At 34.3% G+C, this 19,048-nt stretch overlaps 1 protein-coding gene across 1 annotated transcript in view; it reads left to right on the forward strand.

Annotated features, from left to right (window-relative positions):
- MALRD1 (MAM and LDL receptor class A domain containing 1) overlaps positions 1–19,048 on the forward strand; it is a 632,630-nt gene that overhangs the window by 433,282 nt on the left and 180,300 nt on the right. Inside the window, exons 30-31 of the mRNA XM_063101139.1 lie at positions 8,576–8,704; positions 18,868–19,029. Coding sequence (XP_062957209.1) covers positions 8,576–8,704; positions 18,868–19,029 — 291 coding nt within the window. The remainder of the gene's footprint in view (positions 1–8,575; positions 8,705–18,867; positions 19,030–19,048) is intronic.

Genomic DNA, 19,048 nt, shown 5'->3' on the forward strand with positions numbered 1-19,048 from the left:
AAAAAGGGGAGGAGTGAGTGGTGACTTCTGGATCGCTAAACCACTAAAAATATTTCTTCATGCATACAAGCATAGTGGTTCTTGTCAGCTGTATCACCCCTGAGTTTTGTTGTTGTGTCATTTATTTTCTTGTTATCTCCCCTTCCTTATTCCTAGACCTTCTAAACATGTTTTTTTCCTAAACTTTTAAACCAGTGATTTCAAATAGTCATGTGTCACTTAAAAACTGGGATACGTTCTGAGAAATGCGTTGTTAAGTGATTTTTCCATTGTGTGAACATCACAGAATGTACTTACAAAAACCTAGATGGTGTGGCCTACTACATACCTTGGCTGTGTGGCATAGCCTATTGCACCTAGGCTGCAAACCTGTAGAGCATGTTACTGTACTGAATACTGCAGGCAACTGTATCACAATGGTAAGTATTTGTGTATCTAAACATTTCTAAACTTAGAAAAGGTACAGTAAAAATATGGCATAAAAGTTAAAAAATGTTATATCTGTATAAGACATTTACCATGAATGGAGCTTTCAGGACTGGAAATTGCCCTGAGTGAGTCAGTGAGTGAGTGGCGAGTGAATGTGAAGGCCTAGGACATTACTGCAAACTACTGTAGACTTTATAAACACTGTACACAGCCTACACTAAATTTATGAAAAATTCCAGTAATTGAGTTACATGTGGCACATGACTGTATATATAGCCTAAGGTTCAGCAATCAGTTGTTCTTAAATTATATGAAGAACCCATAAAGAAAACTGAATATTAAAATGTGTTCATATATCAAAAAATTAAAGATAAAAATTTGGGTTTTATGTCAGAAAAGAGAGATTGCTATATATAATTTTCTTTCAAACAAATATAGAAACAGGTTATAACGTCATCTTTTTTAAAAAATGAAAAGTCAGTCTTCAAGATATCTTCTTTTTAGTATGCACCTGACTCTGTGGATTGCAAGTGAAATTACATTTTTTTGTGTTTCCCTAAACTCCTAGTGTACACAAATACATGGTCCAGTAACTCCAATAACAACTCTGATAATTTTGACGGAAAACTAAACTTTGCTGTCATTGAGGTCACGAAGGTTACAGTATCAGATGTGTTGTTATCAATTGCCTGATATGTGCATTGACCTTCTTTAAACCTAGCAATTCTTTTGAGCTTAAGATAGATTGAAATAATCATGGTGAATAGAAAATATAAAAGGTGTTATTGCTATTTTCTGGACATTTGAAAATACTGGTCATGTGATATTCAGTCTTCAGCACTGTTGTGATTTCCTTTTATTTTCAAACTTGTCCCTGATATTTCTTTCAAGAACAAGAGTGATCAAGTGAAATAAGCAGTTCATCTGTGAAGAAAGGTTTGAGGTGCATCATCTTTCCAACGTATTTTGTCTTTTATTATTCCAAGTGTCACTCTTCCTTCAAATGTATATAAATATTCTAGTCATATTTATTTGCAATATGTTGCCAGACTTGCTTGATAAGGAAACTGAGAAGGGAGCTTTATAATGAAATGCGGAAAGAAACTGTTTCCTTTCAGTTGAGTGGTCTTCTTGGTGCAATGACCAGCTGGGGTGGTAGGCAGTTTGAAGGCTATCAACTGAATAAATGCATTAAATATATATTAACACACCAATACAAGCTAGGGCTTCTTTTATTGTCTCTGACAGCAACTCATAAATATTTCAATGAGGGCACCAAATGTCATGTTTTACTACTAAGTTTTCATTAGTAGATTATAAATTCCTTGAAGATGAGCACTCCGTCAATATCAACCATAGTGTCTGATGATTGCTCAATATATGTTTCTAGGATGAATAAATAGAAATTTCTAAATTGATAGTATCACTAGATGTAAACATATAGTACCTTGTATGAGAAAGTGATTATTATTATTATTATTATTCCCATTTAGAGATCAACATTAAATGGCTTACTTAAGGTTACAGAGCTTTTTGTAAGAACTGGGGTTCAAATCACTATCTTGGTCTGCATATTTGGACTGCCCATTAGCTATCAATATTAACTGTCCAGTACTAACATCTCTAACTAGAGTTAAAGTTTTATATGTAAGAATAAAACATTTAAAACATGCTTTCCATAAAAACTATCCAAAGATGACTTATCAACAAGTGAAACAGACAAATGGCAAGGAACATGCATGTATCTACAAGTAAAAAGAAAACGTGTTTATGAATACGTTTTCTCCTCTAGCCGCTAAAAATACATTTTAATATATCTGCTGTAATTAGTGCACTCAGATGATTATATATTAACTTTTATGTGCACACGAGAAAAAGAGAGCGGTATGTGCTTATTTTCAAGGATTTTCTGAAGCCTAGATCTACTGTGGGACAATAGGCAATTAGCATAAAGTTTATGTTGAATAAAAAGCATTGCTTGAAGAAAATGGATTCATGGGACTTCCTTGGGGTTATTTTTTAGAATTCATGATATAAAATATTAAGTTATTTTAAATATGAAATTTATGTTAAAAATTAGACTGCAGAAAAATCAGTGAACTCATATCATTATACTTCCCACTTTCTACAAACATATGAAAGTACTTTTAAAGAGCACTTGTTAATTATGCTAAACTGAAAATTAAAGAAGAAAAGAAAAACTCCCAGATTTTCAATTTGGCCCCCAAACTGAAAGCGGGGAATCAAAACATAGATTATAGATAAAAGCTAAATTTCCAATGGCCTAAAGAATCTGGCATCCTGTACATATAGAATACAATAAACATAGAAGCTGCGGCAGAGTTTTAATCTCACATGACAACAGGAGAGCTAGACTTGAACCCTTTGCATAAAACCCAAGTTTTTCCATGACTAGAAACATTATTCTACATCAAGGAAGCCTCAAAGAAATTTGTTGCCTGTCCAGGGACTTAAAAGAACGAAAAAAAGTGAAAACAAAACCCAAAACTTGTGCTGTACCACGCATAGTATAGAACATGATGTGAGAACAAGAACTCCAAAACAATAAATATTAAAATTTCTGGAACAATTGAAACTTGAAGTTGGGTTCATGTGCTATTGGGACTATAGTACAGAGAAAAAGGAAGCATGAAAAAAAGAATAGGCAGAATATTAAAAAAAAATAAATTTAACTTCTAGAAATGAATAAAATTGTAAATGAAAATAAATACCAATAGCAATTTAAATGAACAGATTAGAGACACAGATAAAGAGTAAGCCATCAAATAAATGTAAGTCTATTCACCATAATGCAACATATTAAAGAGGAAAATATAAGGAATATAGATGTAGAGACACTGAGGATAGAATGAGTAAATCTAACACTTTTCTAATAGGAGTTCTAGAAATAGAGAACAGAAACTTAGGGAAAAATACTATTTCAGCATTTCTATAATTGAAAAATGACACAAATCTTCAGATTATCATAGTCCTAGTAAAACGTTCCCAAGAATAGGGAAAAGGATATTAGGGGACAGAGACTGGAGAAAAATAAGCCTGCTTTTTTATCGAGTCTAGTGTTCAATAACTTTTAATGGGAATCCCAAAATATTTACAAGTGAATGACAAAGTATTGCAAGTCAATGATTATTGAATGGAGTTTAAGTTGGTAGGGGAATTTGCAGTCTCTAATTTAAAATCTAAAAAATGGTAAATTATAAAAATATAGAGATGGTTTCACCCGTTGGGTAGAGGCAAGCTAAAGAGAGAAGAGGCCACCACCCTTAATCAGCATTCTGCTCATAGGCAGTAATGTCACTCTGAAAGAAGAGGGTGACTGTCCTCTCCCCTAGCTTCAGAGCAATGGCCCAGAGATTATGGCATGGGGAAATGCAGACTATAAGAACATTGAACTCCAATGCTCTCCTCAAGGGAACTGACTTTATTTGGGACAGAGTGTGGTGAAGTTCAAGGATAGGGATGTTCTCAAAAACAATGGTGATTTTGTGGTGGGCAATTAAGACAAGGCTGGTAATTCCAGAAGAGAACTGAGGTAAACTGTAGGAGGACTACTTTATCACAGGGGAACAGGGAAAGAGACAGCTAAGAACAGCCTTCCTGTAGCTAGAAATAAAAACACCAATCCTGGCCCATAAAAATACCGCTGCAAAAAACCCTCAATTTAATTGGATCATATTGTGGAGCTATTTATGCCTGAAGACATTATCAAAATGAATAGAGCGATCACCTGGAAATTCATGAAGCTTAGCAACTGGTGTGATACCAATAAAGTTAGGCAGATTAACAGAAAGATCAACAAAAGATACAATCAAGGAGAGCCCTGCTGAAATGATTTCTATCCAGGGGTGACTGTGCACATACACAAGGCTACACAACTAGAGTAACCTCGGAGGCTTCACACTGAGAAGGAAATAGACTTCACTAAAATAGTCCAGATTTGTCAAACAAAGAAACAACATTAGCAAGCACTAGTGATCAGGGGTAGACCAGTACCAAAGTCACTGCCATATATGAGGGATCTTCAAAATGTTCATGGAAAGATTTGTATTATGTTTTAATTCTATTTTTCCACAAACTCTTTGAAGCACCTTTGTATTAACTAAAATGTCTGGTTTTCAACAAAAACATGTAAAACGTGGAAAGAAACAGTAAAATGTGACCCATATATAGGAAAAAAACAAGCAACAGAAACTGCCTGTGAGAGGGCCCAGGTGTTGAATTTAGCAGACAGAGACTTCAAAACATCCATTATAAATATTTTCAGAGAACTAAACAATGCATGCTTAAAGAAGTAAAATACAATTACAATGTCTCATGAAATAGAGAATATCAGTATGGAGACATAAACTATATATTAAAAAAAAAACTAAATGGAAATTCTGAAGTTGATAAATAGAATAACTGAAGTGAAAATTTCAGGATAGAAAGGACTAACAATAGTTTGAACTGGTAGAAAAAAGAATTAGTGAAATTGAAGATAGATTTTCAGAGATTATGCAATTTGAAGAAGAGAGATATAAAAAGCATAAAGAAAAATGTACAGAACCTCAGAGAAATGTGTTGTTGCATCACTAAATGCACAAACATAGGCATAGAAGGAGTATCAGAAAGAGGGGTTGGAGAGGAGAAAGCAGAAAAAAATATTACAAGAAATAGTGGCTGAAAATTCCCAAATTTGATGAAAAGTATTTATTCACATATCTACAAAGGTCAACGAAATTCAATTAATATGAATGTAAAAAGATCCACACATAGACACATCAAAGTAAAAATGCTGAAAACCGAAGACAATGAAAAAATCCTGAAGATCGTAAGAGAAAACTAACGTATCTAATACAAGGAAACACCAATCAAATCAAAAGCTACATTCTTATCAGAATCAATGGGGGCCAGAAGGTAATGGGGTGACATATTCAAAGTTAAAAAGAAAACAAACAAAAAAACCTGCCAACCAGGAATCTTTTATTTAACAAAACTTTCCAAAACAACAGTGATGGAGTCTGTAAGACTAAACATAAGCATTATGTTATGTGGTTCACGGTTATTTTCCACAGATACACATTAACAGTTCTCATACTGCCATACAGGTGTAGTGGAACTGAAAAATTACATGAACAAATAAGCAAATGATGGCAAATAGTGGGAGCTGGGTTTCTCACTGCTGGAGTGGGATCTACAGATAAGCTAAGAGAGGAGGCTAGAATGACTTACGTAGTAATGGACTAATTAGAGGTGGGGACATCAGTATGAACTCATGTACAAATGGATGCATAGAGAAATATTTATAAACATATGTACATACATGGGTTTGTATACATGCATATACTCCTTGCTCTGGGGACCTACAAACAATGACATCCCAGTAGCAAGAAGCAACAAAGCACCCGTTAGTTTCTAATGTCATTCTCCAATATAGGGAACCAGGACTCCTTGAAGAAATAGCTGATTCTAGGACTAGAAGAAGACAAGCAAGTGTTTGCCCATAAATATAACCTATTAAATTCTTACATTGAGTTCAGTATAATGAATCTAATGTACAAAACTATTTTAATCCATATTGAAATGTATAAGGATAAAACTTCTTTGACTGTAAGTTTTGTTTCAAAGTAGAATGAATACAGTTCTCAGCTGGTGTCACTTTCAGGTCGATAACAGTTTGTTCAGATCTACAGATGATTAGTCCTATGTATACATCGTGCTTTTACTGGATTAAATATCATTTCTATGGCTACATTATTTTGCAGGCCCTTCCCCCTGTCTAGGATCGTTCAATTTATCATGCTTTACTTTTAGGTCATTAGTTCTCTGTTTGACAATCTTTTTCTTTTTTGCAGCTAAATAAATATTTAATCTAGTTTTTTTTTATGCCATATTCTGCTAGCTGGATTATCTTTACCTCTCTAGTATGAGCACAATGTTCTTTCTATTATTATATTATTAGCTGTAGAGTACATGAGATTATCTTTCATTTCATAAACATTTGACTCGAGCAGCATGGACTTGAACCATGCAGGTCCACTTATACAGATTTATAAGTCCACTTACAAATTGTTTTTTCAATAAATATTGAACATAACATACTTAACAGTAGACTATTAATAGTTAAGTTAGTAGGCTAATAGTAGTTATGTAATGACAGACTGCCATCTCCTCTCTGACCCCTGTCCCCATCCTGGGCATGCAGTACAGTGCAGTACAGCAGCAATTCAGAAAAAAGTGCTGTACATACTTCAGTAGTAAAGTAGTTAGGTTTTGGTGGAATCAAGAGTTGTACACAGATTTTCGACTGCATGGGGGTCGGCGCCCTTAACCCCTGCATTGTTCAAGGGTCAATTGTATTTCTCAACCAGGTGAATAATTATTGCTTTTATTATTTTGACTGAATGAAGAAATAAAAAAATAGCTAAACGTGCAAGAAAGTCTGTCAGTAAAATAACCTACCTTGTCGATTTACAATATTCTTGTTTTAAAAAAGGTCTAATTTTCTTAGAATTGTAGGCTTACCCCCCCACAGTCCACCTAATATACCATAAAAACTCTAGTCATTGTTCATTTTACTGCAATTCTACGAATCACCTATGATTTCTCTTCATGTCTTTGCTATTCTATATTGTTAAGGAAAATAAGCCTCATTTAGAGATGTAGCCGATTTTGGCCATATTTAAAAGAACTAGAGAACCAATTAGTTCGATTGAAGTCAAAGCACATTTCCCCTGTGGAGTAATTATGTGATTTTATATCCTATGGAATAGAAAAATGAAATAATCTCAAATGCATAGACTTGTATACTAAACAATTTCCACATACTGTGCTGTGTTAATTGTAAATTCTCACTAGTGTTAATTAAAATTATGTGGCACAGTTTCTAAACTCTCAATAAACATATTCTTTAAGTCTATCTTACCAATGCCCATAGTTGATATGTTTACTGTTTCCTTAGACACCTTCTCTTCGTTCTTTATATTTATATGGACTAAATTGTCTTGGTAAGTTATTTCTGGAAATTATACATATTTTAGCTATTGTATTATGGGGATTGTCCAAAGACTGTTGAAATGCACTTTTAGTCAAGTCTATAGAGTTACTCTTTTCACTCATGGAATGCTGCCTAACCTTGAATAAATTACCTCCACCGCAGGCACATCAGCTCTTAACCTATAATGGTCTGTGTAACAAAGAAATTGCTGAGCTTTATTTAATTTGTGAAAATGATTTAAAAAATAATTTTATACCTTTAATGTCAGTCTCTATGAAGTTGTGCAGTATTAGCATTTGACTACATATCATTTAAAATGATATTCAAATATATGAATTACTTCGAAAATTCTGTCATTTCACTTTTCTAAGTCCCTTTAGATAAAACTATTATGCCTTCAATTATAATAGCCAGCACTTATTAATCACCAACTATATATTCTATCATGTGTTAGGCCCAAGAGAACACAACGAAAGCTTCTGCTTCTAAGGTGCTGGGAGTCTGGAGGAATAGACAGACATGTAAACAGCTCTCATATGAGGTGCTGAGCATTGTAGTATAGTAATAAAAGTGTTCTTAGGTGGCATGAAACGGGGAATGTCCAATCTGGGGCAAAGAAGACAAAGAGAAAGGCAAGACAGGGATTGAGAGAGAAGCTGTTTCTTTGAGGCTGAGATTGGACAGCCCACCACCAAGGGCACAAGAGGAAATAGGGCAGGAAACGTAGCCTAAGTGAATGGATGGAAAAATCGAAGAGCAACGGGCATATTTGTGAAACCTTCCATCATAGGATATAATTTAACTGCAGGAGCTTATGAGAAGAGTCAAGAAAATGAGACTGGAAAACTAAGCGGAACCAAAAACAAAGAATCTTTCATGTCTTGATCAGGAGTTTGGATTTATGATATAGATAATCGTCAGCCCTTGAGTGATTAAATGGTATTTCAGAAGTAGAATCTGTATAACTTGCTGAACAACTAGAGGTGGAAGCAAGAGAGGGTCAGTCATGTAGAAGCCGACCTTAGATAACTGTTAAAATCACTACTATTTAATAGTGTGGAATCTATAAAACAACTAATAAGAGTCTTCAGATTGAATGAAAATGTTGACTAAACATTGCTTTTGCTTTTGTTTTTGTTTCTTCCCTAGTGGGAGAGACTTCTGAGATTTGCCCAGAATCCACTGATTTTTTGTGTCAGGACAAGAAGTGTATCGCCCACCACTTCGTCTGTGACTACAAACCAGACTGCTCGGATAGGTCTGATGAAGCTCTCTGTGGTGAGTTGGTCTGTCTTTTCCAATGCAGCTAGTTCAGTGCAGATTTTCACTTTTTGGTAGAATTGCATATTAGTATAGATGACTGAGAATAAATGGGGTTTTTTTTGTTTTTGTTTTTGTTTTTGTTTTCATGCACTAAAGTAGATCTAGAATAGCCCAAACAATTTCCCTAACTTTTCTATACAAATATCAAACACAAATACATATCACAGCCTTCACATCTTCATATCCCCATACTGAAAGCTTTAGAAAATTCATAGCATGTCATTTTACAAAAATTTCCCATCATATAAAAAAAAATTCCCATCACATAATTGTGCAGTACTGTGCACAGTCAGAATTAAAATTGCCAGAAACTGTACTAGCAGTCTACCTCTCTTCATTGGTTTTTATTTTTTTAAAAAATTTTTCCAAAGAATGATTAATTTTATAGATGAGACTAAAAAATGAACATTTTGAATAAATATTAGTTTAATGAGAGTTTAATAGTTTAATGATTAATTTTATCAATTACATTGCACTGGAGAAAGAGAATGGCTTGGGCTTTTTTTTTTTTTTAATTCAAGGTTAAAAAAGCCCTGGATGGGCTTTTTTTTTTTTTTTAATTCAAGCTTTAATTCGAATGATGTTTTTAAAGTCATATGTAAAACCAAGGATATAATTTTAATATATAAGCATGTATTTAAATCCAAAGGATTTTTTTCATATATCTTATTGATAAGCTTTCAGATGGAATCTTAATGTCATATAAGCTTTCTGTTGCAGTAATCTTTTGCTGAATAAAAAGCTACCTAAAACGTTAATGACCTGAGCAACAGTTTCACTTTGCTCGCACTTTGGTGGGTCAGTCATTCAGGAAGGGCTCTGCTAGGCAGTTTGTCTCTGATCGGCATGAATCGAACTTGTATGTGGCTCACTTCCAAGAAGACTTCTTCCCCTCCAAGGGTGGCATACTGAAATTCTTTGGTTTGTCTATCTTACTTGACATAGCGTCTCATCCTCCAGGGCGCTCCATGTGGCGTGGGCTTCATATAACATGGCAGCCACAGGAGAGTCAACTGTCATGCATGGAGCTGGCTTTTACCAGTCAGTGTTTCAAGAGCAATCATTTCATGAGCCCCAGGAAAAACAGCAAGAGTTCTTTTCACTTAGCTGTAAAGATATTCTAGACTGTCATACCTAACTCATGCTAATGGTCAAGCAAATTACAAAGTCTAGCCTACATTCAAAAAGAGAAAAGGAATAGCCATGACCTCTCAATGGGAAAATGTCACACGTCACAGTGAGGGAGAATAAATGGTAATCATCTTGGAGATATGATTCCACGCAAGCATATTTAATTTTTTATTTCTTAGTGCAATATCATTTTTATTCCTTAGGATCTTATAGTGATGATGATTCTGAAAGGCTCATCTTCTCTCTTCCTATTTTTGTGATGTATTTTTTTACTTTTTAAAAATTGTACTAAAATACATACGTATAACATAAAATTTACCATTTTAACCATTTTTAAGTGGTGTTTTCAGTGACATTAAGTACATTTACATTTGTTGAATCATTATCATCATCCATCTTTAGAACTTTTTTTGTCTTGCAAAATTGAAAACAATGTATCTATTAAACTTAACACTCCATTCTCCCCTCCCCCGGCCCCTGGGAGCTACTATTCTACTTTCCATCTCTCTGAATTTGACTGCTCTAGGTACCACATATAAGTGGAGTCATATAGTATCTGTCTTTTTAGTGAATGTCTTATTTTACTTAGCATAATGTCCTCAAGGTTCATCTGTATTTTAATTTTAAATGAAAGTATGAAAGGAAGTAGAACTAATTGGCAAATTTTTAGACTATACTATGAATACTATAGTATTACAATATTAATTTTATAAGATATCATGTATTTCTCTTGTAATATATAAATTCTCAAATGAAATTTATAAAACACCAAATAACACTTTCTGGTGTTATTTCTAACTTTTTAAAATTTCACCAAAAAATATATTTTTTGATACTGAGTATAGGAAGTTAATTTCATAGTAAGAAGCAGAGAAGAAATCTCTCTCTGACTTGTTTGATCCCAAGACCTGGGTCTCACCCTCTGGATCATGTCCCTCCTTCTTACTCAGCACACCCCTGTTGATGGCTTTCTACCTGTGTTCACATGGTATCTGCTCTCCAGGGCCCAACAATCAGGCTTGAGGTAGGACAGACCCAGAAAACACTTATCAACAATGCCAATGTGAGAGTCCAAGAGAGGGTTTTTATGAACACACCACAGAATGTCTTAATCTTCAGGTCTTTAGAAAATTAATCATATGCAGAAACAAATTAGTTCAAAATAAGCTCCTTTCAAACCCAGAGGAAAAAAATAAAGAAGTTAATTTCAATGAAATAGTTAATTTCAATGAAATTCTAAAACAATGCTCCAAAACATTTGTGAAATCATCATTTTCTCCAGAAGACACAACAAGTAGAGCATTTAGTAATTACCAATAAAACAATAAAAACTTGGCCAAATTTATGGAAATTCTAAAGGAAAAATAAATTGAACACAGTGGCATCGACATACATAATCCATTGGCAGGAAAAAGACAATTGTCACATGCATATGGAAAACTTATTATAGATATTAAATTATCTTCCTCTCATTTAAAGATGCACATATATTGAAAATACACGTAAACACTACATTTTTCCATTTATTTGTATTTTTAGTATGGTATAGAAACAACTTTCTAAGCATGGAATATAAAATGTTAAGAAGACATTGTCTCAGGCTTCAAAAATTCATTTTCTATCGTGAAAAAAAAAGAACTGGGGGGGGGGAAATGTGTTAAAATATAATGTGCTATGTTCTTTAAAAACATTGCTCATAAATGAAAAGATGCTTGTTTAATTTTAAAGTGCCATTATGTTGTCAGTAATAAGGTTATAACAGCTTATTTGGTAGGAACAGATGAAAAATAACATGTTTGTGTGTGTGTGTGTACACAGGTGCACACATCACTATTGTCAATATAAATAAAGACTTACACAACATAAGAAAGAGTTACTAAGTAATTTGGGTTTTAAAATGTGAATGCTGCTCATTTTCTTTTTGCTTTATTCATGTTTCCTCTCATACTGCCTTATATGATTTTTATTTTTCCTACAGCTATTTGAGGTATTGATGTAAAAACACACGGAGGCAGTTTTGACTTTCAGAAGCTGAAGTCAATTACATGCTCATATCTCATTAGCGTTATCCACACTTTGATGGCCTTGCGAGAAGTATTTGAATGTAGTAAAATAAAAGCAATGTGTTGAAAAATCAAATAGTCATTTTTCTTAAAACCTCTTCATAGACTTTGTTCACATCCCAAAAGAGCACTACTCCATACACATAGGCATAGAGATGACTCAGTAATTCTGCAAATTGACCACATCAGTATTTTATAAATGGTCTTCTGGATGCATTGGAGGCAGGATGCATTGGAGGCTGGATTTCTGCAGTCAGATAATCTATTGTGAACAACAGAATAAATGACAATATTTTCAAAATGATCTTTAGAGAATCATAAGGAATGAGCTGACCTTTGGAGTTATTAAACTGAAGTCTTCATTTTGACTTTGACCCTCACCTGCTGGGCAATGATTTAAATTTTCAGAGACTCATTTTTCTCATCTGTGTAGTAGATATAATAATGTCCATCCTACACACTGACCAATGGAATAGAATAGAGAATCCAGAAATCAACCCTCACACTTACTGCCATCTGATCTTTGACAAAGGCACCAAGCCTATTCACTGGGGAAGGGACTGCCTCTTCAGCAAGTGGTGCTGGGATAACTGGATATCGACATGCAGGAGAATGAAACTAGATCCATACCTCTCACCGTATACTAAAATCAACTCAAAATGGATTAAGGATTTAAATATACACCCTGAGACAATAAAACTTCTTAAAGAAAACATAGGGGAAACACTTCAGGAAATAGGACTGGGCACAGACTTCATGAATACGACCCCAAAAGCACGGGCAACCAAAGGAAAAATAAACAAATGGGATTATATCAAACTAAAAAGCTTCTGCACAGCAAAAGAAACAATTAAAAGAGTTAAAAGACAACCAACAGAGTGGGAGAAAATATTTGCAAAATATACATCTGACAAAGGATTAATATCCAGAATATATAAGGAACTCAAACAACTTTACAAGAAGAAAACAAGCAACCCAATTAAAAAATGGGCAAAAGAGCTAAGTAGGCATTTCTCTAAGGAAGATATCCAAATGGCCAACAGACATATGAAAAAATGCTCAACATCACTCAGCATCCGGGAAATGCAGATCAAAACCACATTGAGATACCATCTAACCCCAGTTAGGATGGCTAAAATCCAAAAGACTATGAACGATAAATGCTGGCGAGGCTGCGGAGAAAAAGGAACTCTCATACATTGTTGGTGGGACTGCAAAATGGTGCAGCCTCTATGGAAAATGGTATGGAGGTTCCTTAAACAATTGCAGATAGATCTACCATACGACCCAGCCATCCCACTGTTGGGAATATACCCAGAGGAATGGAAAGCATCAAGTCGAAGGTATACCTGTTCCCCAATGTTCATCGCAGCACTCTTTACAATAGCCAAGAGTTGGAACCAGCCCAAATGCCCATCATCAGATGAGTGGATACGGAAAATGTGGTACATCTACACAATGGAATACTACTCAGCTATAAAAACGAATGAAATACTGCCATTTGCAACAACATGGATGGACCTTGAGAGAATTATATTAAGTGAAACAAGTCAGGCACAGAAAGAGAAATACCACATGTTCTCACTTATTGGTGGGAGCTAAAAATTAATATATAAATTCACACACACACATACACACATACACACACAAACCGGGGGGGGGGGAAGAAGATATAACAACCACAATTATTTGAAGTTGATACAACAAACAAACAGAAAGGACATGGTTGGGGGGAGGGGGGGAGGGAGAAGGGAGGGAGGTTTTGGTGATGGGGAGCATTAATCAGCTACAATGTATATCGACAAAATAAAATTTAAAAAAAAAAAAAAAAAAAAAAAAAAAAATAATGTCCATCCTATAGAGTGATGTAAGAATTAAATGAAATAATTTTTTAAAAACATATTTGTTCAGTGTTCTGGGGTTAATAATGTTAGCCTCTTCTTATTTTGTCATTTTTATATTCCTTTGAAATTTTTCAATCATAGACTCATGTCCTTTATGCTACCACAAAAGAAAAGCAGGAATTCCTCATGACTAAATTATTACTGTAGGTTATGAGAAAAAATAAAATTTTCTTTTGCATCTCTACATTTTGTTGCAGAAATGTATGGTGCATAATGAATGAAATCCATTCTCCTTAAAAGGAACAGTTGGATCAGAAAATAAGTTCTTTTTTCATGGAAAGAAATTACCACCTAAAATAGGTATTCAGTGTACGTAGTATTCTAGGCAAGGGAAGAGCAGTGTGGGGTGGGTGCTTTCTCTCCTGACCCTCACACCACTGACACGCTTCATCATTCAGTCATGGAGCTCTTTCCCACTATGCCCAGATTCTTCAAAATCCGTCTCAATGCCACATGCCAAGAAGCCATTTTACAATGAATAACATTTTTCACTTGAGGAGACACAATTTAATATTCTCTACTATGAATTATGGTGAGGCAAAATAAGATGAATATGTGGACATGAGGAATTAAAAATAACAACTGTGGAGCCATCTGTTAGGAAATATGTTGATCAGTTTTTACACTGATTATTTAACCATATGATTGAATACTCATATTATACCACTGGGAAAATGCCAGTTGTTTAAAAGAATCTTAATAATACTTTAAGTCCATTTAAGGGATCATGACAAAGATCACAATTTGGAGAATACATTTTCTAAAGTAACTGCCATTTTGAAAATACTGATAGATATTTGTTATTAAGAAATGTTACAAATTCTTCATATCACCCATCATTCAATGGATATGTATTGAATCACTTATAGTATATATAATGAAGTTCAGTAATAATACCTCATCACATGGAGATATTTATAGTAAGTCAGTGTTAAACAACAATTAAGATGGCAATATAAAATAAAGAAGTAATGGATTTTCAAATGAATGTAACAACTATATTTGATGTTAAATGCCTTACACACACACACACACACATGCACACAGACACGCACACGCACACACACACCCTGAGAATTGGCATGGTCCAGAAAGGGAGATATAAGACTTGAGGTGAACATTCAATGATGAGTGTGATTTGCTAGATAGAATGGAGAAGGGAAGATATATTAATTAAGATACTTGCAGCAGAAATTCCAGCCTTGGCCAGTTTAAACAGCCTGGCAGTCCCTGCTAGGTACCTATTAATTCCTTTTTGTTCCTGAGAACAGAACTCCCCTTTTGTTTGTGACAGCACTGTGACCAGCTATAATATAAATACCATCCTTTTCAAACCTCCTCATAGCCGTGAAAGGCCAATGAAATATAAGTAGAAATTTGGAGAAGTTATCTCTTTCATAAAGAAAAAGACCAGAATGGGAAAAAGCTCTTTTCTCTTTCCTCTTTCTTTTCCTTTCTATGCCTTGAGTATATGTGATACCAGGACGTACAGTGATCGTTTTGCAGCCAGCAACGAGCATGGGATGAAAAGAGAAAGAAAGAATGGATTGTATGGTTGAACCACAGTACCAATCTTAAATCAACAACTTCCTGACTTATTAATTAAGATAAAGACATTCTTGTCTGTTTAAGCTACTGTAAGTTGGGTTTTTGGTTGTTTGAAACGAAATGCATTTCTAACTAATACAGACAATAAAGAAAATGTATTATCTCAAGTAGCAAAACATCCAACAATAAGACAGCTCCAGATTTGGTTAATTCAGGAGCTTTATAGAACTGTATGGACTCCTTCCTTCTTTAAGCTCTGCTGTACTCAGATAACTGGCTTCCTTATAGAATTAACTTGTTATATAATCTCTTCAGTCCCAATCATCTTTGCACTATACTCTGAAAAAAAAAAAAAAAAACAGATTTTTTTTTTTTTCTTTTGACTTTTTTTTAAGAACAAGGCCAACTTTTCCTAGGAGCCTCTTTCTCAGTAGGTCCTGTTGTCTAGTGTTGCATTCTAACACTGTGCCTAAAAGAACCAAGACAGGGAAAGAGATGTTGGTTAGTTGAACCATGAGCCATCTCTGGAGCCAAGGAGGGGGCTGTTTCCCCCTTGAACCACATATCTGAGTGAAAGAACCTGAATATCCAGGTAGAATTGCGGTCCTGTCTTGATTGACAGAGTAAAGGAATTGCAGTTAAAAGAGCAACCAACCGTTAGAGAACACATTCATAAAAGAGAGATAGAAGTATTCCTAAATATACACATTGAAAAAGTCAGGTTATATTTAAGAGACAATTTTCTAAAGAATTTGGATGGAGTAGAGACAGTTTTGAAGATGAGACATATTTCATTCTAAAAATAGTTTGCATCAAAGTTAAGGTTATTGCATTCAAGCCTAGAGATTTTGGAGAGTATTTTCAAGTAAAGTAAAAAACTGAATATTTTAAGCAAGGATATTTTAAACAGGGATATTAAAGTAGTACAAGAGCAGCCTTAAAGATGATTAATGTGGTTTGGGTTTGTAAGATTGATAGGAAGAAAGCTACTTCTAAAGAAAAAAGAGATGAAATAAACCAGGGGCTTGAACCAATATAGTGGTTATGAACTGCAGAGAAGGGAGTGAACTAAAGACGTTCTCAAAAGATGAATCTATAGGTATTGGTGACAGAGTTAATATGGAAATGAAGGCTATAGAATCAAAGGTAACACTGAAGGTTTGAGTGTTTAAAAATAGAGAGAAAATTCATGCTACAAAATTAAGGAGAATCGCAGAAAGAAGAACCCATCTGGAGAGGTGAATGAAGAGTTTCTTTTAGGCGTATGGTTTTGAGGTGATGGCTGTACATTCTAAGTGGCATGTCCAAAAAGCATTTGATGTTTGTCAGCCTTTTGCCGTGGTTGTAGGTTCGTAGGCCATCTGCTTGAAAGTGTGAAAAGCCATGCGAAAGGATCAATGAGTACAAACAGAGTGAGAAATTTAAGCACATGAATACATTTTTTAAATAATCAAGAGGAGCAGCCTGGCTGTATTCCCAACTTATAAGAAAGAAATTAGTAAAGATCATAAGATTGAAGGACATGGAAAAGTTGTGTAACTTTCAGAGAAATGAAGCTGTGGAATACTAACAGTGTTTTGATAAGGAGTTGAGATCATAAGCAAAGATTGGACTTAGAATAGAGAGAAGGAAAAATGACGTATTTTGAGGTAGAGAGAATGAAATATATGGCAACTTATCCTGATTGTATAGGTTTGTTTCTTTAGAGTCAAAGATAAAGTCATATGTTAAGTAAGGTGGAACAGAAGAGACAAGGGTGATCACAGAAAATGGAAAATGACTTTAAATAATTATTGTAAAGCTTAAATGTCAGGAAGTCAGTTACAAAGAAATACAATAATACAGAACATGTGTGTGACATCATTTTAAAGAACATACAGTGATTGTCTTGAATGTACATTGGAAGATTCTGAATGTTTGTAGATATGTTGGCGAAACACTAGGAGAACGAAGTTTCTTATTTTTGTCTGTATCCTGTAGCATAATATAAACCTATTCTATATCGTATGATACTGGCATGACAAGCTTAAAAAAACAATGGATTATATAGTCATGTAGAATTAATGAAAGAAATGTACATGATGAAAAATAATTTTAGCTTTTAGGGATAAGATGCAGTAATGCTTAAGAAGTGACATGTTATTTTATAAAAATACTCTCAGAGATCCAGAGAACAATTTGTATATAAATGTTAAAGTTTTGTTTGCTGTATGTTTGGCATCTATTTAAACAGCAAGGGTCTTTTCTGTTCCCCCCCTTATTAAACTTCCATATGCTAATGTTAGTTTTATGTTAAGAAAAAGTTATGAACGAGAAGAAATTTTAAAAATAACACACACTTCCTCTTTCTGAAAAGAAAGCAAAAGTCAATGAGAATCTCACTTGATTTATACTGGTTAAGTCACCCAATAATTCATTCTGTCTGCACAACACAGTCAGTTTTTACAGTGAGTGCTCAAAAATAATATCTGCTATTCAAAAGAAAAAAGAAAAAAAGAAAAATGAAAGCCTAGATATCAGGGTATCATGATGGCACTTTTCACAGATGACTGAGAGTAGACACTCAGTTATTATCTATTATTTTTTCTCATTGTGAATAATTTAATTTTTAATTTTTCTTTTTTTAATTAATTAATTAAACTGAAACATAATTGATGACACATATTTATGGGGTACGGAGTTGGCTATCCGTATTTGTGTATAGTATGTGATGATCAAATCGATATTATTAGCATATTCATCATTACTAATCATAGTTATTCTTTGTGTCCCTTACCCAATTACTCTCTAACCATCCCCACCTTTCCCATCTCTAATACTCACTCATTAGTGGGAGCTAAGAAAGAAAGACAACAATAAAATATTGAACTTTCAGAAGAAGAAAACAGATCTATAGTTAATAATTTAATTTTTAATGAGTTATCAATCAACACTTTTAGAAGAGAATTTATCTTATTACTTAGTGACTAGCTCTGAGATGTTGTGCTGCAGTGATTGGTATGGCATGTCAAGAGGATTTGTGTCCGACACAGTTTACTACTTCTCCCAAAGGTGCCATTTCTTTGGTAAATGACTTTGCCTCTTTGATGGTCTGTGCTGTTCAAACACCAGAGTGAACGGAGGGACTGAATTAAACATTCGGACAGCCAATGGTGTTTATTTATTCAACCTGAAATATATGTATTATCATAATGTTATGTTCATTGTTCATGTGTAGACACAGCTTTGCCTATCATCTATAAATATTATTAGTCAATCCATATACTTCCTTAATGGATAAATAGCAATATTATGCACCGCTTCTAAATCCTTAGATAAAAAGTTACAGTGAGTGCAAATGTCTTGATTCTGTAAATTTATTTATAAAGATATAGAATAGACAGATGCTAGTTTGGTATGATCACAAATGTAGTGTAATAGCAAGTGTGATACACATTTCCAGAAACTTCCATTAATACTTTTACTTCCACAGGACAATATACAAGCACAACAGGAAGCTGCAATTTTGAAACAACTTCAGGCAACTGGACTACGGCCTGCGGTCTTACTCAAGCCTCTGAGGATGACTTGGACTGGTCCATCGGCAGCAGAATTCCTACTGAAGCATTGACTCCAGACTCTGATCACACACCAGGTAAATCTAGTAGCTATTC

Source organism: Cynocephalus volans, chromosome 6, assembly GCF_027409185.1.
Source record: "Cynocephalus volans isolate mCynVol1 chromosome 6, mCynVol1.pri, whole genome shotgun sequence".
In the NCBI taxonomy this organism is placed as follows: domain Eukaryota; kingdom Metazoa; phylum Chordata; class Mammalia; order Dermoptera; family Cynocephalidae; genus Cynocephalus; species Cynocephalus volans.